The 18,659-nt window shown below is 36.3% G+C and overlaps 4 protein-coding genes across 4 annotated transcripts; 3 read left to right on the top strand and 1 right to left on the bottom strand.

Moving 5' to 3' along the window:
• Nucleotides 1-165: 165 nt before the first annotated feature.
• Nucleotides 166-980, bottom strand: LOC133851345 (cyclin-P3-1). Its single transcript, XM_062287717.1, has 2 exons — nt 473-980; nt 166-371 (listed from the first exon to the last, which is right to left on the bottom strand). Exons 1-2 carry the CDS (start codon nt 862-864, stop codon nt 185-187), a joined length of 579 nt encoding a protein of 192 aa, XP_062143701.1. The 5' UTR covers nt 865-980; the 3' UTR covers nt 166-184.
• A 1,563-nt stretch (nt 981-2,543) lies between these two features.
• Nucleotides 2,544-4,916, top strand: LOC133852645 (uncharacterized). The gene is made up of 2 exons (XM_062289411.1): nt 2,544-2,781; nt 4,483-4,916. The coding sequence occupies exons 1-2, from the start codon at nt 2,544-2,546 to the stop codon at nt 4,914-4,916; spliced, it is 672 nt and encodes a 223-aa protein (XP_062145395.1).
• Nucleotides 4,917-7,109: 2,193 nt separating this feature from the next.
• On the top strand, nt 7,110-10,587 carry LOC133852121 (putative UDP-glucuronate:xylan alpha-glucuronosyltransferase 4). The gene is made up of 2 exons (XM_062288797.1): nt 7,110-7,884; nt 9,507-10,587. Exons 1-2 carry the CDS (start codon nt 7,149-7,151, stop codon nt 10,445-10,447), a joined length of 1,677 nt encoding a protein of 558 aa, XP_062144781.1. The 5' UTR covers nt 7,110-7,148; the 3' UTR covers nt 10,448-10,587.
• A 998-nt stretch (nt 10,588-11,585) lies between these two features.
• On the top strand, nt 11,586-18,508 carry LOC133852433 (mitogen-activated protein kinase kinase kinase ANP1-like). Its single transcript, XM_062289190.1, has 17 exons — nt 11,586-11,999; nt 12,522-12,563; nt 13,700-13,765; nt 13,846-13,956; nt 14,029-14,109; nt 14,189-14,266; nt 14,371-14,453; nt 15,559-15,640; nt 15,712-15,812; nt 16,046-16,085; nt 16,262-16,321; nt 16,406-16,455; nt 16,560-16,764; nt 16,858-17,094; nt 17,195-17,526; nt 17,620-17,687; nt 18,015-18,508. Exons 1-17 carry the CDS (start codon nt 11,721-11,723, stop codon nt 18,116-18,118), a joined length of 2,019 nt encoding a protein of 672 aa, XP_062145174.1. The 5' UTR covers nt 11,586-11,720; the 3' UTR covers nt 18,119-18,508.
• Nucleotides 18,509-18,659: the final 151 nt, after the last annotated feature.

Below are 18,659 nucleotides of genomic sequence, written 5' to 3' on the forward strand. Positions count from 1 at the left end.
TAATTGATTGGTTTTGGTGAAACAAGAGTAATGCTATAATATATAACACATTTCTGTCTCACGATTGTGGACGGTTCGAATTAATCCTTAGATTGTTATATTTTCAACAAATGACTAATTTAAGGATTAACTAAGACTGTCGCGTCAATATTGTGAGCGAGCGAAAACAGTTGATGTAAGGCAGTCAATTGAGGTGGCCATTCTGGTAGCGTTGAAGACCCTCCTTCTGAAGCTGCAGAGAATAGTTCAAGAAGTCCTCGGCAGTTACGTGCAGTCTAAAATCCACACTGAACAAAAACTTCGTCTCCAACCTGTTCATTTCTGCAGTGCTTATTCCCCCGACTCTTGCATAGTAGGCATTGTTATAAGACCTAGAATTCACTGATTAGTTCAGTATGCATGGATCAACTTTGCTGCCAATGAATGCAACAACGAAGATGAAAATTAGAGTTACAGATTCATGAATGCTTACTCATCATCGAGGGTTTTTGCGGCAACCATGGTGCTCGTGATTAGAAGGCGGTGAGCGTTGAGGGAAGTAAGATAAGCACCCGTCCGCTGAAGGAATTTTTCCAGGTATATATATGCAACAACAAAGCAAGAAGGGCTACATCTGCTGTACTTGAAAATGCGCTCAACGTACTGTTGAATGCTTATACTGGGTGCTCTCATACCATGGAAGATCGTCTCAACGTCCCTTTTGTTTGATGTCTTCAATAATCTCTCGTTGTTGTAAATGGTTCTCTGAATAACAGAAGAAATAATTGAAAGAATTCTGGGAGTTTCCGAAACGCCTTTTTCCTTTCCGTCTAATCCTAAAGATTCATAAATCTCCGATTCAACTGCCTCACTTTTGAGTGCCATTGTTCCTATTATATCTAAAATGCTTGCCTTCTGACTACACAAAATTGTTTTGAAGTTGCATGGTTCTTCCGGCGGGTTTATTTATTGTTAGCAAATATAAGGGAGATGTGTCAAAATCATTCTTTTCTTTGAGGCTAAGTCTCTATTCACGGAAGAATATACATATATTACACAAGAGATTAAAGAATTGTATTCTTCTTAGGCCAATTGGGCATTGTTGCTCGAGCTTTCAAGTTTCTTAAAGCATCAAGGGCCACTATTATGGTATATACTGAGGTATATATGCAGCACAAAAGGGACAAAAAGAAAAAAAGGTTCTAATCAATGATCCAATTAGAGCACAAAAATAAAGTGAAAGGCACAACTACACAATTTTATTAGGAGATAGGGCTTGCCGAAGCTTGGCATGGGAATAAACCAGACATAAGGAAGATAAAGGAACTTAAAGTAATTTGGTAAGTGGCACTGTGCCATTAATTAGGAGCTCCTGTTCGACCGGAAATTTAAACCGTTCATCTCTAAAGTGTGTAAGCTTTTAGATCACATTTGTTTACCTTTTTTTGCCAAATAATAGGATTCATTCAATCCAAAGTGTTCCCTCCATATATGGAAATTTCAATTCAGGCCAAGATACCAGCAAACAAGTGAAACGACTCATTTGGTAAATTTGACTAATTTGTTTTCGTTTTTATTTTTAAGAAATCATGTTTGGCTCAGCTCAATTTCTTTTCAACCCATCTCAAACTTTTTTCAACCCAATTACAATATATATATATATATATATATATATATATATATATATATATATATATATATATAAATAAAAAATATAAGAAAAATTTAAGGGTGGCTGAACCACTCCCAGGTAGTGGCCGGACTATCCTAAGATTTAGTTCAATACTCAACTCTCAATGCAATCAACTTGACATAAATTCAAATGTCTTATTCTCTACTCTTCAATGTAATCAACTTGACAAAATTGCTCTTAAAAAGGTCTTAGGAGTAAAAGCAAAAGAAAAATAGGCCACAAAGATCTAAAGTGAGGTAGTATAGGGGAATGTTTTATTTTTTAAAAAAAAAATTTAATTGAAAGGGAAAAAGGGGATTTTATGAAATGGAGTCAATGACTTATGATAGAGACGAATCAATCAAACTGATTGTGACACCCACCTTGTTTGTGTTTTACTCACCAAAACATGTATAATGGTCATTATCTTATATATATATTGTCTTTTTATCAACTAGTTAAAGATCTTCAATTAATTTATTTGGCAATTATTTATTTTATTTTTGGAAGTTGTACAAGACACATGGATCAATTGACCTTTAATTAAAACGATAGATTTTATAAAATGGGAGAGGACAGTCTTGTATTGTACAGCTGATCATAAACCATGCCCCAATGGCAGCTTTGTCATAAAACAAAATTGCAAACTTGTAAGATGGTATTGAATGACAGATTTAAGTTGTTGCTCATGATGGTAGATTTGAGTTGTTTAAGTTTTGAGTATAAAATAATTTTTATTATAATAGGGCCAAGGGCCAAGACTTTTTTTTTTTTTTTTCTAGGACCAAGCTTAATTATTTTGTCCTGAATATATAGATTTAACTATTTCTATATTGTTAGCTCTATCTTAGCTCATCGTCATAATCAAGATAACTCTATTTTAGCTCATGAAATGATCCACACTCTCAAATCTAAGAGGGGCCGTGGTGGTCTGATGGCAATTAATCTCGATATGGAAAAAGCTTTTGACAAGATGGAATGGTCTTTTCTACTGGCTATTCTTCATAAGCTTGGCTTTTACTCTCGTTGGATCAACTGGGTTCGTCTATGTATCTCCACTTCTTCTTTCTCTGTTCTGTTGAATGGCAGCCTTTTTGGATTATTTTCTCCATCCCGGGAACTTAGACAAGGTGATCCACTTTCCCCATTTCTCTTTATTATTGGATCAGAGGTTATTTCCAGGCTCCTGTTTGGTTCTCTCCGGGGTTTTAAAATTGCTCGAGCATGCTCTCCATCGAATCATTTACTGTTTGCTGATGATTTGATTATTTTCTCTACTGCTACTTCTAATGAAGTTGCTACTATTAAATCTTGTCTTGACAAGTATCGTCTATGGTCGGGCCAATCTGTGAATCATGTTAAGTCTAATATTTTGTTTAGCAAGAACACTTCTTCTACTACTATCACTGCCATCCAGAATATTCTTCCGTATGATGTTACTCCTGCCACTGCTAGACATCTTGGTCTTCCTATGTTATTTGGCAAATCCAAAGTGGCTGCTTTCTCTGATATTTTGGAAAAGGTTCAAGGAAAAATTGCAGGATGGCATCTCAGGCAGGTAAAACAATACTAGTTAAAGTGGTGGCTTCTGCTATCCCCTCTTATGCAATGAGTACTTTTCTACTCCCTGATGCTTTCTGCCATAAATTGGATATTGCTTTCAAGAAATTCTGGTGGGGTTTTCCTACCAACAATGCTCGTAACTTATCTCTCAAGTCTTGGTCTTCGCTTTGTCTTCCGAAGGATCAGGGTGGTTTAGGTTTTCGGCTGATGAAAGATGTTAATTTATCTCTTATTTCTAAGCTTGGTTGGAAGCTTCTTACAAATCATTCCAGCATCTGGGTCCCACTGTTCTAGCAAAAATATATCAAATATGGTAATCTCTTTTCTTGTCCTCTAGGCTCTGGCTCTTGGGTTTGGAATGGGATTAAATCCATTATCCCTCTTTAATTCCAGCCTGCCTATTTGGACTTCACCTTGGATTCCCACCATTTTTAATTTCTTTCCTACACCTCGTTTACCTCACCTCCCTCACTCTCATCCTTTTCACATTTCTAATCTTATTTATCCCCCATCCAAGACATGGCGCCTTGATTTGCTCAAATTCCTTTTCTCATCTGCCTCTGTGATTTAGATTTTGAAAATTCCCATTAGATCCATTGTTGATTCTTGTTTATGGACTCCTTCTTCCACAGGTTCTTTTTCAACTAAATCTGCTCACCATCTTCTTTCATCTTCCTCTCATCACCCACCTTCCCCTCTCCCTCCCTCTAGTTGGAAATCTTTGTGGAAGCTTAACATAAATCATCGTTTAAAGTTGTTTCTTTGGAAGATGATTTGGAATATCATTCCTACTAAGTTTAGAATCTCTCAGTCTCTAATTTCCTCTCCTATGGATTTTTCTTGTTCTTTATGCTCTGGCCCTATAGATTCTATTCTGCATCTCTTTTTTGCTTGTCCTATTGCTAGAGTTGTGTGGCGCCAATCTTTTTGGCCTTTGGATATTCTTGCTTTTAATATTGCAGATATGACTGATTGGTTCTCTATTATCCTTAACCCAGCAATGATTGGTATTCCTTTGGAGGATTTTCATAAGTTTCAAATTTTTGCAATGGTTGCATGTGATCATATTTGGTTTTCAAGGAATAAGGCACATCATGAAGACATGGTTCATGATGCTCTTGCTATCTCTGCTCATATTAATAAATTGGTCCAGGAGCATTTGTTGGCTTGGAATTCTTCCTTGCCTAAGATCCCGGAGGTTTGGCAAAAACCTAGATTTCCTTATATCGAAATTAATTATGACACTGCTATTCGTGACTCATTTTCAGTTCAAGCAGCGGTGATTCGGAACTCTTCTGGTACTATTACCCATTGTACCTCACTTATCAGTCCTCCTTGCACTGCAGTTATTGGTGAAGCTCTTGCTGCGCTACTGGCTATAAAATTGGCTATTTCTACACATGCGACTTCCTTTATTCTTGAAGGGGATTCTACAACAGTCACTCTGGCTCTTCAGAATCCTTTGATAAAAAAAGACTGGCGTATTGCTGCTACTGTTTCTATGATTCACTCTCTCATTCCATCCACAACTAGTTGGTCTGCTAGTTCTGTCAACCGAAGTGCAAATTTCTGTGCCCATCATGTGGCAAAATGGGCCGCATCCAAATTTTTTTCTGGATGCATTCCCGTATCTTCTTTTTCTTTAGGATCCTTTTCCTCCTGTTTTGGAAAAGTTTCATCTGGTTCTTTTTTAGTCCATTAAATTTTGTATCTTGTTTATCTGTACTTTAAAAAAAAAAAAAAAAAAATTCTATATTGTAGTAAATAAATTTTTCGAAAGAGGGGGGAGGGCCATTGCTAATACTGGCCATCCCCTTCTTTTGTCTTTGTTAACGTGTTCTGAGAAGTATTTTGTCTTTAGTTTAAAAAGTTATTTTTATATAAAAAAAAGGGCAAAAAAAAGAGAAAAAATTATTTTTATATAATTTAAATATTAAAATAGATTTTACTGTTATATGTTTTAAATTGTTTGTTAATATTTTTATTTAAAGATGAAAAAATAAAAAGACTAAACAAAATTTTTAATAAATGCAGCCAATTTTTCTTTTGGTATTAAGGATTTTATTCCGAAGCTGATGGTGTAAATAAATAACAAGGAAATAGTTATTAATTTGCATACTCGACTCGAGCGCATGCATACATTATTTTCTTCTTTATCGGGTAAAATTTGACTTTCAACCTTCCATTTTTATCATAACCGGGGTATCCATGGAACTTTCCATGCTTCAAGAGTACAATTCTGTCATTAGGATATATTATTGTCGGAACGTGGTGTGTAGATTAAAATTTTTTAATATTACTATAAATTAAAAAAATTCTATAATAGCAAAAAGGAAGAAGATAAGAAAAAAGATACCATCAAATATACTGATTTATTTTTTTATTTTTTTTAAAAAAATTATAGAAACAATTTATTACAATTTTTAACTGTTAAAAAATAATTTTGAAATAACAGTTTCTAACTATTGAAAAAGCAGTAAAATAGTTTTAAAAATATAAAGGTTAGAATAGCACTTGTACACATCAAAGAATGCACATGTAAAAAAATAAGCTCGTGGCTCATGCGTCTAAAGCGATTATGCGACATGCAGGCGTGCGGCGGCTAGTACTGTTTCGCATTAGGTGACACAACAAGTATGTGTGTATGTACCCAAAATCCAATATATTATAAGAGTAAGATAAATGATTATACAGCATACAAAAAAACTCATAGCTTTTTAATGTTGGACAAAGTGTTATTAAAAAAAAACTATAATATTAAAATTGAAAAAAAAGCTTAAATTTTTTTGATGAAATAATTTTCAACATTAATATATATTTTCATTTCAAACTCACGTTAATTATCATTGCCTCAAACGTTTCAGTTTGGTGCATGTAAAAATTAGCTACCTATGCTATATATTCCCTCAAAAATAGCATAGCTAGGTAGCTAATTTTTACATGCAACCTTTTCCCTTATCATTTAGTAAATAAACAATAAAATTTTGTCAGGAATGATATATATATATATATTTTTTTCTTGGGAGCAGATAGCAAAAAATTAAAGAAGGTTGAATATCTCCAATATTCATCTCAAGATATTGAATTATTCAATAACGACGGATTAACCATGCACCGAGTCTTCCAAGGATTAAGTCAAATTATTTGATTTTTCGTTTAATTAAATTTTTTTTTTCTTTGTGAGTGATCAAGTCAAATTATATATTTGATATTTTGTGAAGGCATAGGGTTGAAATGTTCATGTATATGTAGATGCGAAGTTTATTAATGCATGCAATATTTACCTGATCGACTTAGTATTAAGCATTTTAAGGTCCGTTTGGATTTGCAATTCAAAATGTGCGATTTAAAATAACGATTTTAAAATGTGTTATTTGAAAAAGTGATTTTTAAAAACACAGTTAAGCATTTGGTAAAATCGCAGTTTAGCTTTTAAAATCGCAAATTAACCTTTAAAATTCAGCGTTTTCAAAAAAACACCATTTTACCTGTTCCCAAACAATTTATGTCCTGCGATTTAATTTAAAATTGTACTTATTGTCTACGAAATCACAATTTCAAACGCACCTTTAATTTGTAGAATCTAATTTATGAATATGACTCTATTACCTTAAAAATATATAGATCATTCCATTTTTGTGTGTTCTCTTGCCAAATAATTTTGCTTTATCAATTGAACAACTAACACAAAGAGTTTACATGAAACGTGGCGAGCACAAAATGAACTAATTCTCCATCTTTTGCCCAAAAAAGAATCACTGGTACAGGAATGGCGCGTGAGCCAACAGCAAGCCCATAAACAAATACATAAAACGACAACGTACACCAACGTGCATCCATGCAAACAACTCGACCTTCCAAATTAAACCCTTTCGAATATAAATGCTGATCCTTCAAAGCTCTTACTAATAGCAAAACAAACACAGGCCAATCAATGGCTTCCAAAGGCGCCTATTCTTCTTCTTCTTCTTCTTCTTCCAAACCAAAACCCTTCCTTCTCGCCCTCTTCCTCCTCTCTCTCGCCCTCTTCATCCTCTTACTATCCTTCAAGCCCCAGCCAAACCTCACCGCCCGCGCCGCCATTTGCCGGCTTCAAAACGGCTCAGATTCTGCCGCCAGAAAAGTTAAGGTCGGTTTGGTTAATGTAGATGACATGTCGACAGAGACAGCATACGAATTACTCGGATTAGTGCAGTCACAGACAAGGACTGTTCACGTGGGTTTCGATCGCGTGAGTGAGGATTTGAAATGGGACGATTTCTTCCCCGAGTGGATTGATGAAGACGAGAAGTGGGGTCCGCTGAAGTGCCCGGAGATACCGATGCCGACGTCGGAGGACTACGCCGACCTGGACGTGATTATAGCTAGGGTTCCGTGTGGGAGGGTTGATGAAGAGAAGGAAGGGATAAGGGATGTGTTTAGGTTACAAGTTAATTTGGCGGTGGCTAATCTGGTGGTGGGGAGTGGGTGGGTGACGCCGGATGTTCATCGGACGGTGTACGTTGTGTTTGTAGGGTCTTGTGGGCCAATGGTGGAGATTTTCAGATGTGATGATCTTGTGATGCGTCGTGGGGATTATTGGTTGTATAAGCCTGAGTTGAGGAAGCTGAAGCAGAAGGTGGTCATGCCTTTTGGGACATGCCAGCTTGCTCCTAGTTATGCAGAGACAGGTACGTTTTTGTTTAATCTGATCATTTTCTGGTGCATGCAATTCGATCTGTTGATATTCTTTTTGTTTTAATTGTTTTTTTGGTGGGTACGTATTAGGTGAGGAGATTATTTTATTCCTAATTAACAGTTCTTAATTGGCAATTAAGGGAAGTATTTTTTTTCCCCATACTAATTAAGCTGGCAAACGTTGCCAAATCCAAAACTAGCTTCCTCCTATATATGGATTTGAACTCGGATTTGGCTTAGGTGAAGAAAAAAAAAAAAAACAAAATCTACTATAAATTTTTCGTGGTTTTTTCAACGGTTTAGATCAAAATCCATTCTTTCCTATTTCTCATAAACTTAAATCTGGTCCGTACGTTGAAAAATATAGTTTTTAAAAAATAAAAACTAATTAGGAGATCGAAACCCATGTGTTGAAAATTCTTGAATAATATTATAGGATTGAGTTCTATAAGTATTTTCAATTTTCCTTTTGACCAAAAGCAAACTGGGGGTTGGTGGGTTTTAATTTAGTCACCGAGAAATGGCAATTCTACATGTAGGTTTTTGGCAAGTTCTTTAACGCAATTAACCAAATAAATAAAATATATGTGCAAGTTATTCTAATTAGCTAAGTTAAAAAAGAAGTAGTTTTTTATTAACTATTTTAATTAAAAATGTAGAGGATCCACTCTTTCTTGATTATTCGAAGAGCCGGGCCTTGGACGACAGTATATTGGCACGGGGCAATTTAGATTTGAGCTGACTGCACCTGAGAGTGTAAGTGTATAACAGCCCCATTTGCATAGCCCCGCCCGACAGAATCTTTCAAGCATAAATTACCTCTAAATTTTTTTTTTTTTCTATTTTCTACTAATGCTCCGTTTGTTTCGATGTAAAATATTTTCTAGTGTTTAATTGGTGCAACTAAAAATGAGGGCATATGGAAATTATTTTCAGTTTAACCATAAAAGCCTTTGTAATTTTTGGAAAACGATTTACAGTTTGAAAACTATAAATCGTTTTATGGATTTAAACTCTTCATTCTTGCACACACGTTTGTGGGAATTTGCCGCCGTAAAGTATTAGAGTTTGTTGGTAATCTGAATCTACCTCCAAAGGTCCCTGGATTTTGGTATTCAATTGCCGAAATTCGATGGCATTGGCTGGATTCCGATGGCCATCGTCGGAATTCGGCAAAACAGGCCAGAATCTAGCAATTTGTACTAAAATCATCCGGCCATCGTCGCCAAAATCCAACTGTACTATGCCAGATTTCGATTAGGCTCATCTCGATCTAGTTATAAAGATATAACTTTGATAGTGTAATTTATTTCATGTTCAATAAGTGAGATTTATTGTGTCAATATATTTGTATAAAATGACATTTCATGCTCAAAAATTGAAAATTTTGTAAACTAATTGAGTTATACGGGTTAGGTCGAGTCAAACCAAATATGACCTATTTATTAAATGAGTTATACTGATTGGATCGGGTCACACATACACCTATTTAAATAGGTCGAGTTAATATTGATTTATATAATCTTATATTCATAACTCAACAGGAGGACATGACTCAAACCTAACACCCCAAAGACGAGTTGTTTCCCTTAATACCAGGCTTTTGATTTTGTAGGTAAAGAGATGTGGAGACATTTTTCGCTTCAGCCAACACCACGGAAGCGTAATCACACCACATACCACCACCAAAGGGAGGCCTACGCAACAGTCCTCCACTCTTCAGAAGCCTACGTTTGCGGTGCAATAGCCTTGGCCCAAAGCATCATTCAGACCAACTCCACCAGAGACTTACTCCTCCTCGCCGACGACTCCATTACTTCCAAGTCTCTCCGAGGCCTGAGAGCCGCCGGATGGAAGATCAAGCGCATCAAACGCATCCTAAGCCCATTCGCCGAAAAGGGTTCCTACAACGAGTGGAACTACAGCAAGCTTCGCGTGTGGCAGCTCACCGAGTACGACAAAGTCATCTTCATAGATGCCGATCTTTTAGTCCTAAAGAACATAGACAAATTTTTTGTCCACCCGCAATTGTCGGCGGCGCCGAATGATAAGATGATATTTAACTCCGGCGTCATGGTGATTGAACCGTCGATGTGCATGTTTAAGGAGTTAATGGAGAAGAGTTTCAAGCTGGGATCGTATAATGGCGGAGATCAAGGCTTTCTTAATGAAGTTTTCACGTGGTGGCACCGGTTGCCGACGAAGCTTAATCATCTGAAAATTTACGGAGGGCCGAACAACGACGAAAAGCATGAGGTGCCGGCAGATGTTTATGCAATACATTATTTGGGGCTCAAGCCGTGGATGTGTTATAAGGAGTACGATTGTAACTGGGACATGTCGGACCATCATCCTTTTGCTAGTGACTCGGCTCACCGGCGGTGGTGGCAGGTGTACGAGGCGATGCCGGAGAAGCTAAAACCTTTTTGTGGGCTCACTGAGAAAATGGATGCAAGGGTAAGGAAGTGGAGAGGGAGAGCTAGAACTGCGAATTTGCCAGATGGGCATTGGAGAATTAAGGTTAACGATCCGAGACGACGACATTTTGTGGAATGATTAATAAAGGATGTCAATAATTGAATAGAAAAATCATACTTTTTTTTTTTTTTTTTTTTTTTTTTGTGAACAGAAAATAATATTGTAGTGGCCGGCATGAAAGCTGCCATCGGGAGTCAATTTTTGGATTTTTCTTTTGGTGAAAAATTTATCAAAAGAAATAGTTACCTTAATTATGTTGTTCAAAATTTTATCCAAAAGTTTGGAAATCTCTTTAACTTAACGAGTTTTAGTTATTTTAATTTTCGGAGTAGAAAAATATACCAATGTGAATATATTTGAACATGTAATCTAACAAATGGATTTTATAAGATACTAATTAGAGTAATGCTAGTGATATTGTAGATTTTATTATAACTTAATTATATATTAATATAATTATTTGTAATGTTATTAAATCAATACATCCATCTTACTTGATAATCATATCAATTTATAAGTCTTGTAACAAAATTAGGATATGAGTGTAAAATGCTTGTGTTAAATGAGTGCGAAGAGTAACATTATTTTATCTCAAACAGTAAAAAAAAATTGCTCCAAAAATCTTGGAGTTTTGTCCAATAACAAATAAAGACGGATTTTTATGAATGTCGACAATTACAAATTTAAGTTTTGGTAGGTCGTTTTGTATGTCATTTCTGTCTATTTTTAATTAGGGCAGTGATACATGCACTACAAGTGCACAACTCTAAGACACGTGTAAATCCCCCAATATGTCTTGGAGTTGTGCACTTGTAATGTACTTGTTGTAATTCTAGCATTTTCCTTTTAATTATGGGAGTGTCAAGTTAGACTCAATAAAAAGTGTATGGGACCCATCCTCATGTGAGGAGTTGTTGTGCAGTTGTTGTATTGGTATTGTAAATCTAACATTTTCCCAATAAAAATGTGTCATGGGTATCAACATCTACGTCATCATGTCATATGTGTAATTATATCCAATTTTTTTTTTTAAAAAGAAAAGAATAATGAAAAGTTTTAAACTTATATAATTTATTTTTAGAATTGTTTATAGTGCGAACTAGAGTGAAGTGAAAAAAGAAAAAGAAAAAGATTAGCCCATTGGCCGGACCCATTCCTTTCCAGATTTCATTTTGACATTTTGTGTATAATTTTTATTTTGAAAAACAATCTCCGTCACCTTTTTCCCTCCTTTCTCTCTCTCTCTCTCACTCCCCGTGTCTCTCTTCTCTCGTTTTCTCACTCTTGCCCACATACTGAAACGGTGAAACCCCAGTAGCCCCAGTACTCTCTCTATCTTTCTCAATCACAAATGCAAGACATATTTGGATCGGTCCGCCGATCACTGGTATTCCGTACAGCCTCACCAGACAATGAAGAATCACCGTCATCGTCACCATCCCCTTTGGCTCCAACCACTCTGGTCGACAGGATCAATTCTTGCATTCACAAATCCAGAGTCTTCACCAGACCCTCTCCGCAACCGCCACCGATCCGATGGCGGAAGGGCGAGTTAATTGGCTGCGGCGCGTTCGGGCACGTCTACATGGGCATGAATCTTGATTCCGGAGAGCTCCTAGCGGTGAAACAGGTCGTTTTTCTTGTTTCGTTTTGTGTTTAGGGGTCTTAATTTTGGTTTGGGAGTGTAATTTTGTTGTTAGTTTCTGGTGGGTTTTGTCTGATTTTGGTTTTGGAGGGTAGTTTTGGGGTTTTCTCTTGTTGATTTTCATCTGGGTTTTAGTTAATTTTATATTTACTAGTTTGATTCTGAGTTCTTTCTTGTTGGCACTGTAATGGGTTTATACTAATTTTAAGTTTTGGAGTTCGGTTTTAGGTTTTCTTCTAGTTGATTAAAATGGGTTTTGTTAATTTTAGTTTTGGAGTTTGATTTTGAATCTTTTTCTTAAATTTCTAATGGGTTTTTTGTTAGTTTCAGTTTTGGAGTTCGCTTTAGTTTTGTTCTTTTTGCCTCTTGTTAATTCTTATTGTTTTCGTTGATTTTGGGCTTCAACTTATGGTATGAAATGGTTTGTTGGTGATTGTTTCTGGTTTTTGACTAATTTTGGTTTTTAGAATCTGATTTTAGCTGTTTTATGCTTGTTTTTTTTTCCAGGTTCTGATTGCAACAAATACTGCTTCAAAGGATAAAGCTCAGGTATGATTTTAAAATTCCTGTGTTTAGTGTGCTGGGTTGAATGTCAAGTGCTTTGATTATGATTCTGGTATTAATTTTGTTGCGTTTGTCACTTATTTCTTTTTGTTTGGTTTTGTGAAAATAGATCAAAATTCGAAACTTTTAGATTTCACTGTGTTCTGACTGCTACTGCAGAACATCTTCATTTATCAGTCTGAGGCATTTGGATTTAGCTGTATTAGGTTCACTTGACTAGTAGCCTTTGTCTTTTAGTGTAAATGACCTAAGAAAAACATTAGCCACAACTACACTATACTCCAAAAGAACTAGTCAATTTAGAGCTCCATAGAATCACTTATAAAAGTCTAGTCTCACCTAGTAAGGAACTAATATGGGACTTAACGCTCAAAAAAAGAGTATCTTTATAATTTACCCACTCTATATGGACTATTCATCTTCCCGAGAATGGGGTGAGTTATTCATCTTCGCAATGTGGGACTGGAGTGTTAAATTTGGGTCACTAGATATACAGTACATAACAGCCATAAATGTTAGTTTGTTTCTACTCCCTGCATTTGATCAGCTTCTCCTGACCTATCCACTGCATTTTGTTTTGGTTCATTTTCTGTCATATTGCCAAATATTGTTTCAAAGATGACGTTTACTTTTGAAACTTTATACTGTTTTCTTCAAAGAATGGCAAACTTACCTCAACTATCACAATTTGTTGTGTGAAGCTCAATGAGTGGAGCTGATGTTTTTATTTTTATGACACTTTTTTTTTTCTTCAACTTTTGAAGCTTAAGACAACAATTAAGAAATAGAGGATTAATTTCTTTGGTCCTAATAAGTGGAAGTGTTGCTACTTACTTCTTACTATTTTAATTGCCAAGAGAAGTAGAAAATATAAAAATAAAAGTAAAAGATATACATTTGCATTCTAAATACCAAAATTTGACATCAACTAACACAAGAAGTTTCTAATATCGCCTTTTCAATAAATTTTCTGAGCAGCCAAATGGAGTTTATAGTATTTTTGACCTTTGAAATTTCAGATCTTTGTGTTTGGTGAAGATATTGGTAATTGTGATGATTGACCTCCTTATTTGGATATTCAATATTGATTCACTGAGTACTTGTTTTAATGCTATAAGTAGGCTCACATCAGGGAGCTCGAGGAAGAAGTGAAGCTACTTAAAAATCTCTCTCATACGAACATTGTTGTAAGTATGACCTTCTGTTATTCATGAAATAGATGAAGCATATCACTCTTCTGACAGTACACTTTTTTTGGGTTCATTAGAGATATTTGGGTACAGTGAGGGAGGAAGAAACCTTGAATATTCTGTTGGAATTTGTGCCTGGTGGATCAATATCTTCACTTCTGGGGAAATTCGGATCTTTCCCTGAGGCTGTGAGTTCTTACTTAGTCAACTTGTATAATTAGTTGTTTAATGTGAACCTTATGTTCTAATTTGTTAAGCAGGTTATAAGAACATACACCAAGCAGTTGTTATTAGGACTGGAGTATTTACACAAAAATGGAATCATGCACAGGGACATCAAGGTGCTTTGCCTTACCCTGCTATTGATATAAGTGCAAAAAAGGATTCTTTTTTCTTAATCCGTTATTTTCTTCATTTCAGGGGGCAAATATTCTTGTAGATAATAAAGGATGCATTAAACTTGCAGATTTTGGCGCATCCAAGCAGGTTGTCGAGCTGGTACGTCTCTCCCTTCACTTTCCATTTTGATATACAGTTTTTAGGTTGTGGAAACACTTATACTTTGTGGATACCATCTAATTGAGAGATGTACACTAGTGTAGGCTACTGTTTCAGGCGCCAAGTCTATGAAGGGTACTCCATATTGGATGGCTCCTGAAGTCATTCTCCAGACTGGGCATAGCTTGTAAGGACACTCAGAACCTCCTTAATGTTTAAATTGTCACCTGCATGCTGCTATATTTTCAATATGCTTATTAAAAATGGTATCTCCTGAAGTTAGCAATGGGAAATTTTATTTTATTTCTAAACTACATATGCACTAGGTCACTGGTGGTCAAGAGAATTTGATAATGGCAATCTTCTCTGCCTTTTTTTTCAAAAAGAAAGAAATTTCTTTTATTTTGTTTAGCATGAGGGTTTATTGATAGATAATAGAATGAAGGCAAGAGGAAGAGGTTCCCCACAAGATACGTAAAAGAAGTTAAGAAGTACTGTTATGAAACTTATCCCTTGCTGACGAACTCACAAGTTTAAGGGCATCAATTTACCTGAATACTCCTAAGTTACTACTGCTTTTGCTAAAGCATCTTCATCTGGATTGGAGATGTAGGTGCAGACATTAAAGAGCAACCTAATAGCTACATCAAGAAGATTTGATTAACATCAAGTTTACCCCATTCACCTTGTATCAAACCACTTATTGAAATTATAGCTATATTCTTCCTCAAGAATCCCTTTTTTACTTTAACAGTTCATCTGTATCTCATTTCTCTTTTTACACTAGAGATATCGGAAATTTTTTACATGATTTATGAAGAGAGGTATAGCAAGGTTAGCCAAGTCTTCTCTATAGCTGCTCCCATAGATTTGAGAAACCAAATGCTTCAGAAAACCAGTATATTGGGTTAACTAACATCAAGCAGACCTGGAAGTTTTTTTGTATCATGCCATGCTAAGCATGAGAGTCGAGATTGTTGAGGTAGCCTCTATATCAATTTTAAAATGTCATTTTCTTTGAATGATATCCTGTTGTGATATTTATTGTAAAGAGCGGCTTAGAAGAGTTTTTGTATCTGATCCTCAGAGCAATCTTTAGTAAAGAGTGGCATACTAACAATGCACAGTATTAACTTATGCATTCACCCTTTTTCTGATCATTGGTCACACTTGCTGTATCTATAATTCTGTGGTGGTCCTAGATACATGGTGCAGTTCACTGGTATTATATCCTTTATAATGGGTCTTTTGGTGACTGAAAACTACTGATATTCTATGGGAACATTCTCTAGCTCTGCTGATATATGGAGTGTTGGATGTACTGTAATTGAGATGGCCACTGGAAAGCCTCCTTGGAGCCAACAGTACCAAGAGGTATCTGCTAACATTTAATAATTTGTTAAAGGTTTTCTCCCATATATTGTACTAACAACATGTTCGTTCAGGTTGCTGCTCTCTTCTACATAGGGACAACCAAGTCTCATCCGCCAATCCCTGAACATCTCTCTGTCGAAGCAAAAGATTTTCTGCTGAGATGTTTGCAAAAGTATGTAATCTTGATTCTCTTCAAACTCCTCTCTCCCTTAAATAGTTTTGCTCTGAATTTAGTATGTTTTGATTTATGTTGTACTGGAAAACTATCTTTTTCTTGGTCAAAATTATTTCTCGAATAATTTTGATGTGCAATCTTTAGATTGAGTGTAGGAGAGAATTCAAACTATAGATTTTTTTTTTTGTTCTTTTTAAATAAATAAATCGTGATGTGTCATCCAATGGCAGGGAACCAAATTCGAGGCCTGCTGCATCTGAGTTGCTCCAGGTGGTTTTAATTTTATTAGCACTTCTCTATATTGAATTGGCACATAGAAGGCTGCAGTAGTTGTAGTAACTTTTCCAGTTTACCATAAACTTGTGCTTCTGGTGATTGCCAAAAAGTTGACCACTCAGAGGTTATATTTCACCAAGGTTTGTTCTTACTTTGCTAATTATATGCAGCATCCCTTTGTTACTGGTGAACAAGTGGAATGTCATCCTCTTTTGTGTACTTCTGTCACGGTTAGTACTGTTGAAATGGATCCTAGAACATGTTATTCATATGTTTCTTTGAATTCTTTATAATGGTTTCTTTGCTACAATCAGGAAAATTCTAAAACCCCTTCCCCGTCAAGTGCCACACGCCTGGAAGCGTCGTAAGTTTTGCAATTTAGTTTCTTCTGAATTTGGAAGTTCAGATAGTGCCTTTTATGATACTTGTTTTGTCTTCTTGACATGATAGCATTAACTTTGTTGCCAGTAAAATGTCAACCTGCCCTGGCTCAACAGATCTTTGTAAGTTGGATAGTCTGGATTGCTCGGCTGAATACCCTGAGAAGTCCTCAGAAAATAAACATATTTGGGGAATGAACAACAGTGATGATGATATGTGTATGATTGACAAAGATAATTTTACGGTGGGTGAAGTAAATCCCTGTTCTTCTCTTATGCCTGGGAACTTTAAGGTAACTGCTTTAATGTCCTCGTGGTTGGACTTTGTATGAGCACTTAAGAAATTCGGAAACTAATCGTTTTACAAATTATTTTGTTATAATTAGAGTTTTAACCCCATGTCTGAGCCCCCTGATGACTGGGGTCACAAATTAGATGACAGTGCAGCACCGGAACAGAGAGGTATAAGTTTAGACACTGACGGACAAATTTCTGAGCCTGCTGCCCACTCTGGAGCTTTTGGTGTGGGGGAGAAAGATTTTTCGCTTCCTTGCAGACCGTCACTTTCAGAGGATGATGATGAACTTACTGAGTCAAAAATTACAGCCTTTTTGGATGAGAAGGTACAGTTTTCAGTTTTCAGTCAAAATTAGCTGTTCATGTTTAATATATTTTGTCTTGCTCTGAATTATTTGTGTGTTGAACTGGAAATCAATATGTCAGGCTCTTGAACTGAAGAAACTGCAAACGCCTCTGTATGAAGAATTTCTCAACAGTTTTCCAGTTTGCTCGCCGAGCTTTGTGGAGAGCACACGTGATGAAACTACCCCAAAGTACTTGAAATTACCCCCAAAAAGCAGGTCACCAAGTCGAGGTCCAACTGGCGGTCCATCTCCGGCAGTTGATGCTCTTAATGGAAGCCCAGGAAGTAATAGCAAGTGTGTGTCAAATATTGGCAGTGCAAGTGATCAAAGTTCACAGGACGTCCCTTCACCCCCGCTTAATGATTGGAAAGGGCGTCTAGTTGATGCTCAGCAGGAGCCAAGTAGCCCAAGGTTAGTTCATCAGTTGTTGGTTTCTTTAGCTTGCCTCTATGATTTTCTGGTAGTTGTTGATTAATCTGAAATTGTATACTGTGCCACTCACAGTATGAGCTTTTCGGAGAGACAGAGGAAGTGGAAAGAAGAACTTGACCAAGAACTCGAGAGAAAGCGAGGTAGTAACTCTTGCCTTGCCTCGTATAATTTCAAATGCCAGTTAAATACTAGTCTTTTGGGGGTATCATCTTCACTTTCAGAGAAACCATTGCCGAGTTTAATTTATTGTAGTTTGTGAGGAACCTGATAATACTTTTGACATACCATCTTCATTTCAAAGATACCAACGTTAGGTTTTGTTTTGTTTTAGCCAAAATTCTCCAGAAGTTTTCAGATATTTGTGTGCTTAAACTGATGCACCTTAGTATGTCTGAAGTTGAGTTCTCAAATAAATTTATGTGCATAACGTGCATAAAAACGTATGTTTATTACATATCTGATTGCAGAGATGATGCGGCAAGCAGGCGTGGGAGGGAAAACATCGTCTCCAAAGGACCGAGCTTTGAATCGGCAGAGAGAGCGTACAAGGTTTGCATCCCCAGGCAAATAAATGTGTTTCAGAGTGTTCATGCTGGCCCTTGAGTTTTCCCATCAGGAGTTGTTAACACAAGAGCTTTTAGTTTTGGCTAAGTGGTTAAGTAATACTTGGCACGGCCAATTTGCAAGCTCTGAAGGAATACAGCAATGACGCATCTCACATGCTAGCCAATCTCCCATTGTTCATACTGTGAATGTGTCCTTGTATGAGGGGCCTGGCTAGTGAATGTTTTTGTGCTATATAAAGCATTGTTGATGTTTGGCGATAATTTTTTTCCCTTTGTATTCTTGGGTGGTTCTTGTGGGTGGGATGAGAGGGAGTGGGTACTTTTTCCTCTAGCATACAAATTGTATTATTAATGTAGAATAACCTGGATCATATAAACTCAATAGCGTATGAAAAAAATTTCATGTCACTTTCTTTTGTGATACTCGTGGGCATCTTGTTGAATCTTGTGGCAATGGAATGGTTTCTCTCTCTTTTGAAACCCAGTTTTATTAGAATATGTTGCCTGTTGTGAACTCGTTGCAGCAAATAGCTTTTGAGTCTCTTA

The sequence above is a fragment of the Alnus glutinosa genome, chromosome 12 (assembly GCF_958979055.1).
Source record: "Alnus glutinosa chromosome 12, dhAlnGlut1.1, whole genome shotgun sequence".
In the NCBI taxonomy this organism is placed as follows: domain Eukaryota; kingdom Viridiplantae; phylum Streptophyta; class Magnoliopsida; order Fagales; family Betulaceae; genus Alnus; species Alnus glutinosa.

What these genes read in the sequence shown, in the direction of transcription:
- LOC133851345 (XM_062287717.1), bottom strand. Translation starts at nt 864, where the DNA reads ATGGCACTCAAAAGTGAGGCAGTTGAATCGGAGATTTATGAATCTTTA. An exon ending in GCAAAAACCCTCGATGATGA is followed by an intron (nt 372 to 472) that starts GTAAGCATTCAT and finishes AGTGAATTCTAG; the next exon opens with GTCTTATAACAATGCCTACT.
- LOC133852433 (XM_062289190.1), top strand. Translation starts at nt 11,721, where the DNA reads ATGCAAGACATATTTGGATCGGTCCGCCGATCACTGGTATTCCGTACA. An exon ending in CCAAGCAGGTTGTCGAGCTG is followed by an intron (nt 14,267 to 14,370) that starts GTACGTCTCTCC and finishes ACACTAGTGTAG; the next exon opens with GCTACTGTTTCAGGCGCCAA. An exon ending in AGAACTCGAGAGAAAGCGAG is followed by an intron (nt 17,688 to 18,014) that starts GTAGTAACTCTT and finishes ATCTGATTGCAG; the next exon opens with AGATGATGCGGCAAGCAGGC.
- LOC133852645 (XM_062289411.1), top strand. Translation starts at nt 2,544, where the DNA reads ATGATCCACACTCTCAAATCTAAGAGGGGCCGTGGTGGTCTGATGGCA. An exon ending in ATCCCGGGAACTTAGACAAG is followed by an intron (nt 2,782 to 4,482) that starts GTGATCCACTTT and finishes ACTCATTTTCAG; the next exon opens with TTCAAGCAGCGGTGATTCGG.
- LOC133852121 (XM_062288797.1), top strand. Translation starts at nt 7,149, where the DNA reads ATGGCTTCCAAAGGCGCCTATTCTTCTTCTTCTTCTTCTTCTTCCAAA. An exon ending in TCCTAGTTATGCAGAGACAG is followed by an intron (nt 7,885 to 9,506) that starts GTACGTTTTTGT and finishes TTGATTTTGTAG; the next exon opens with GTAAAGAGATGTGGAGACAT.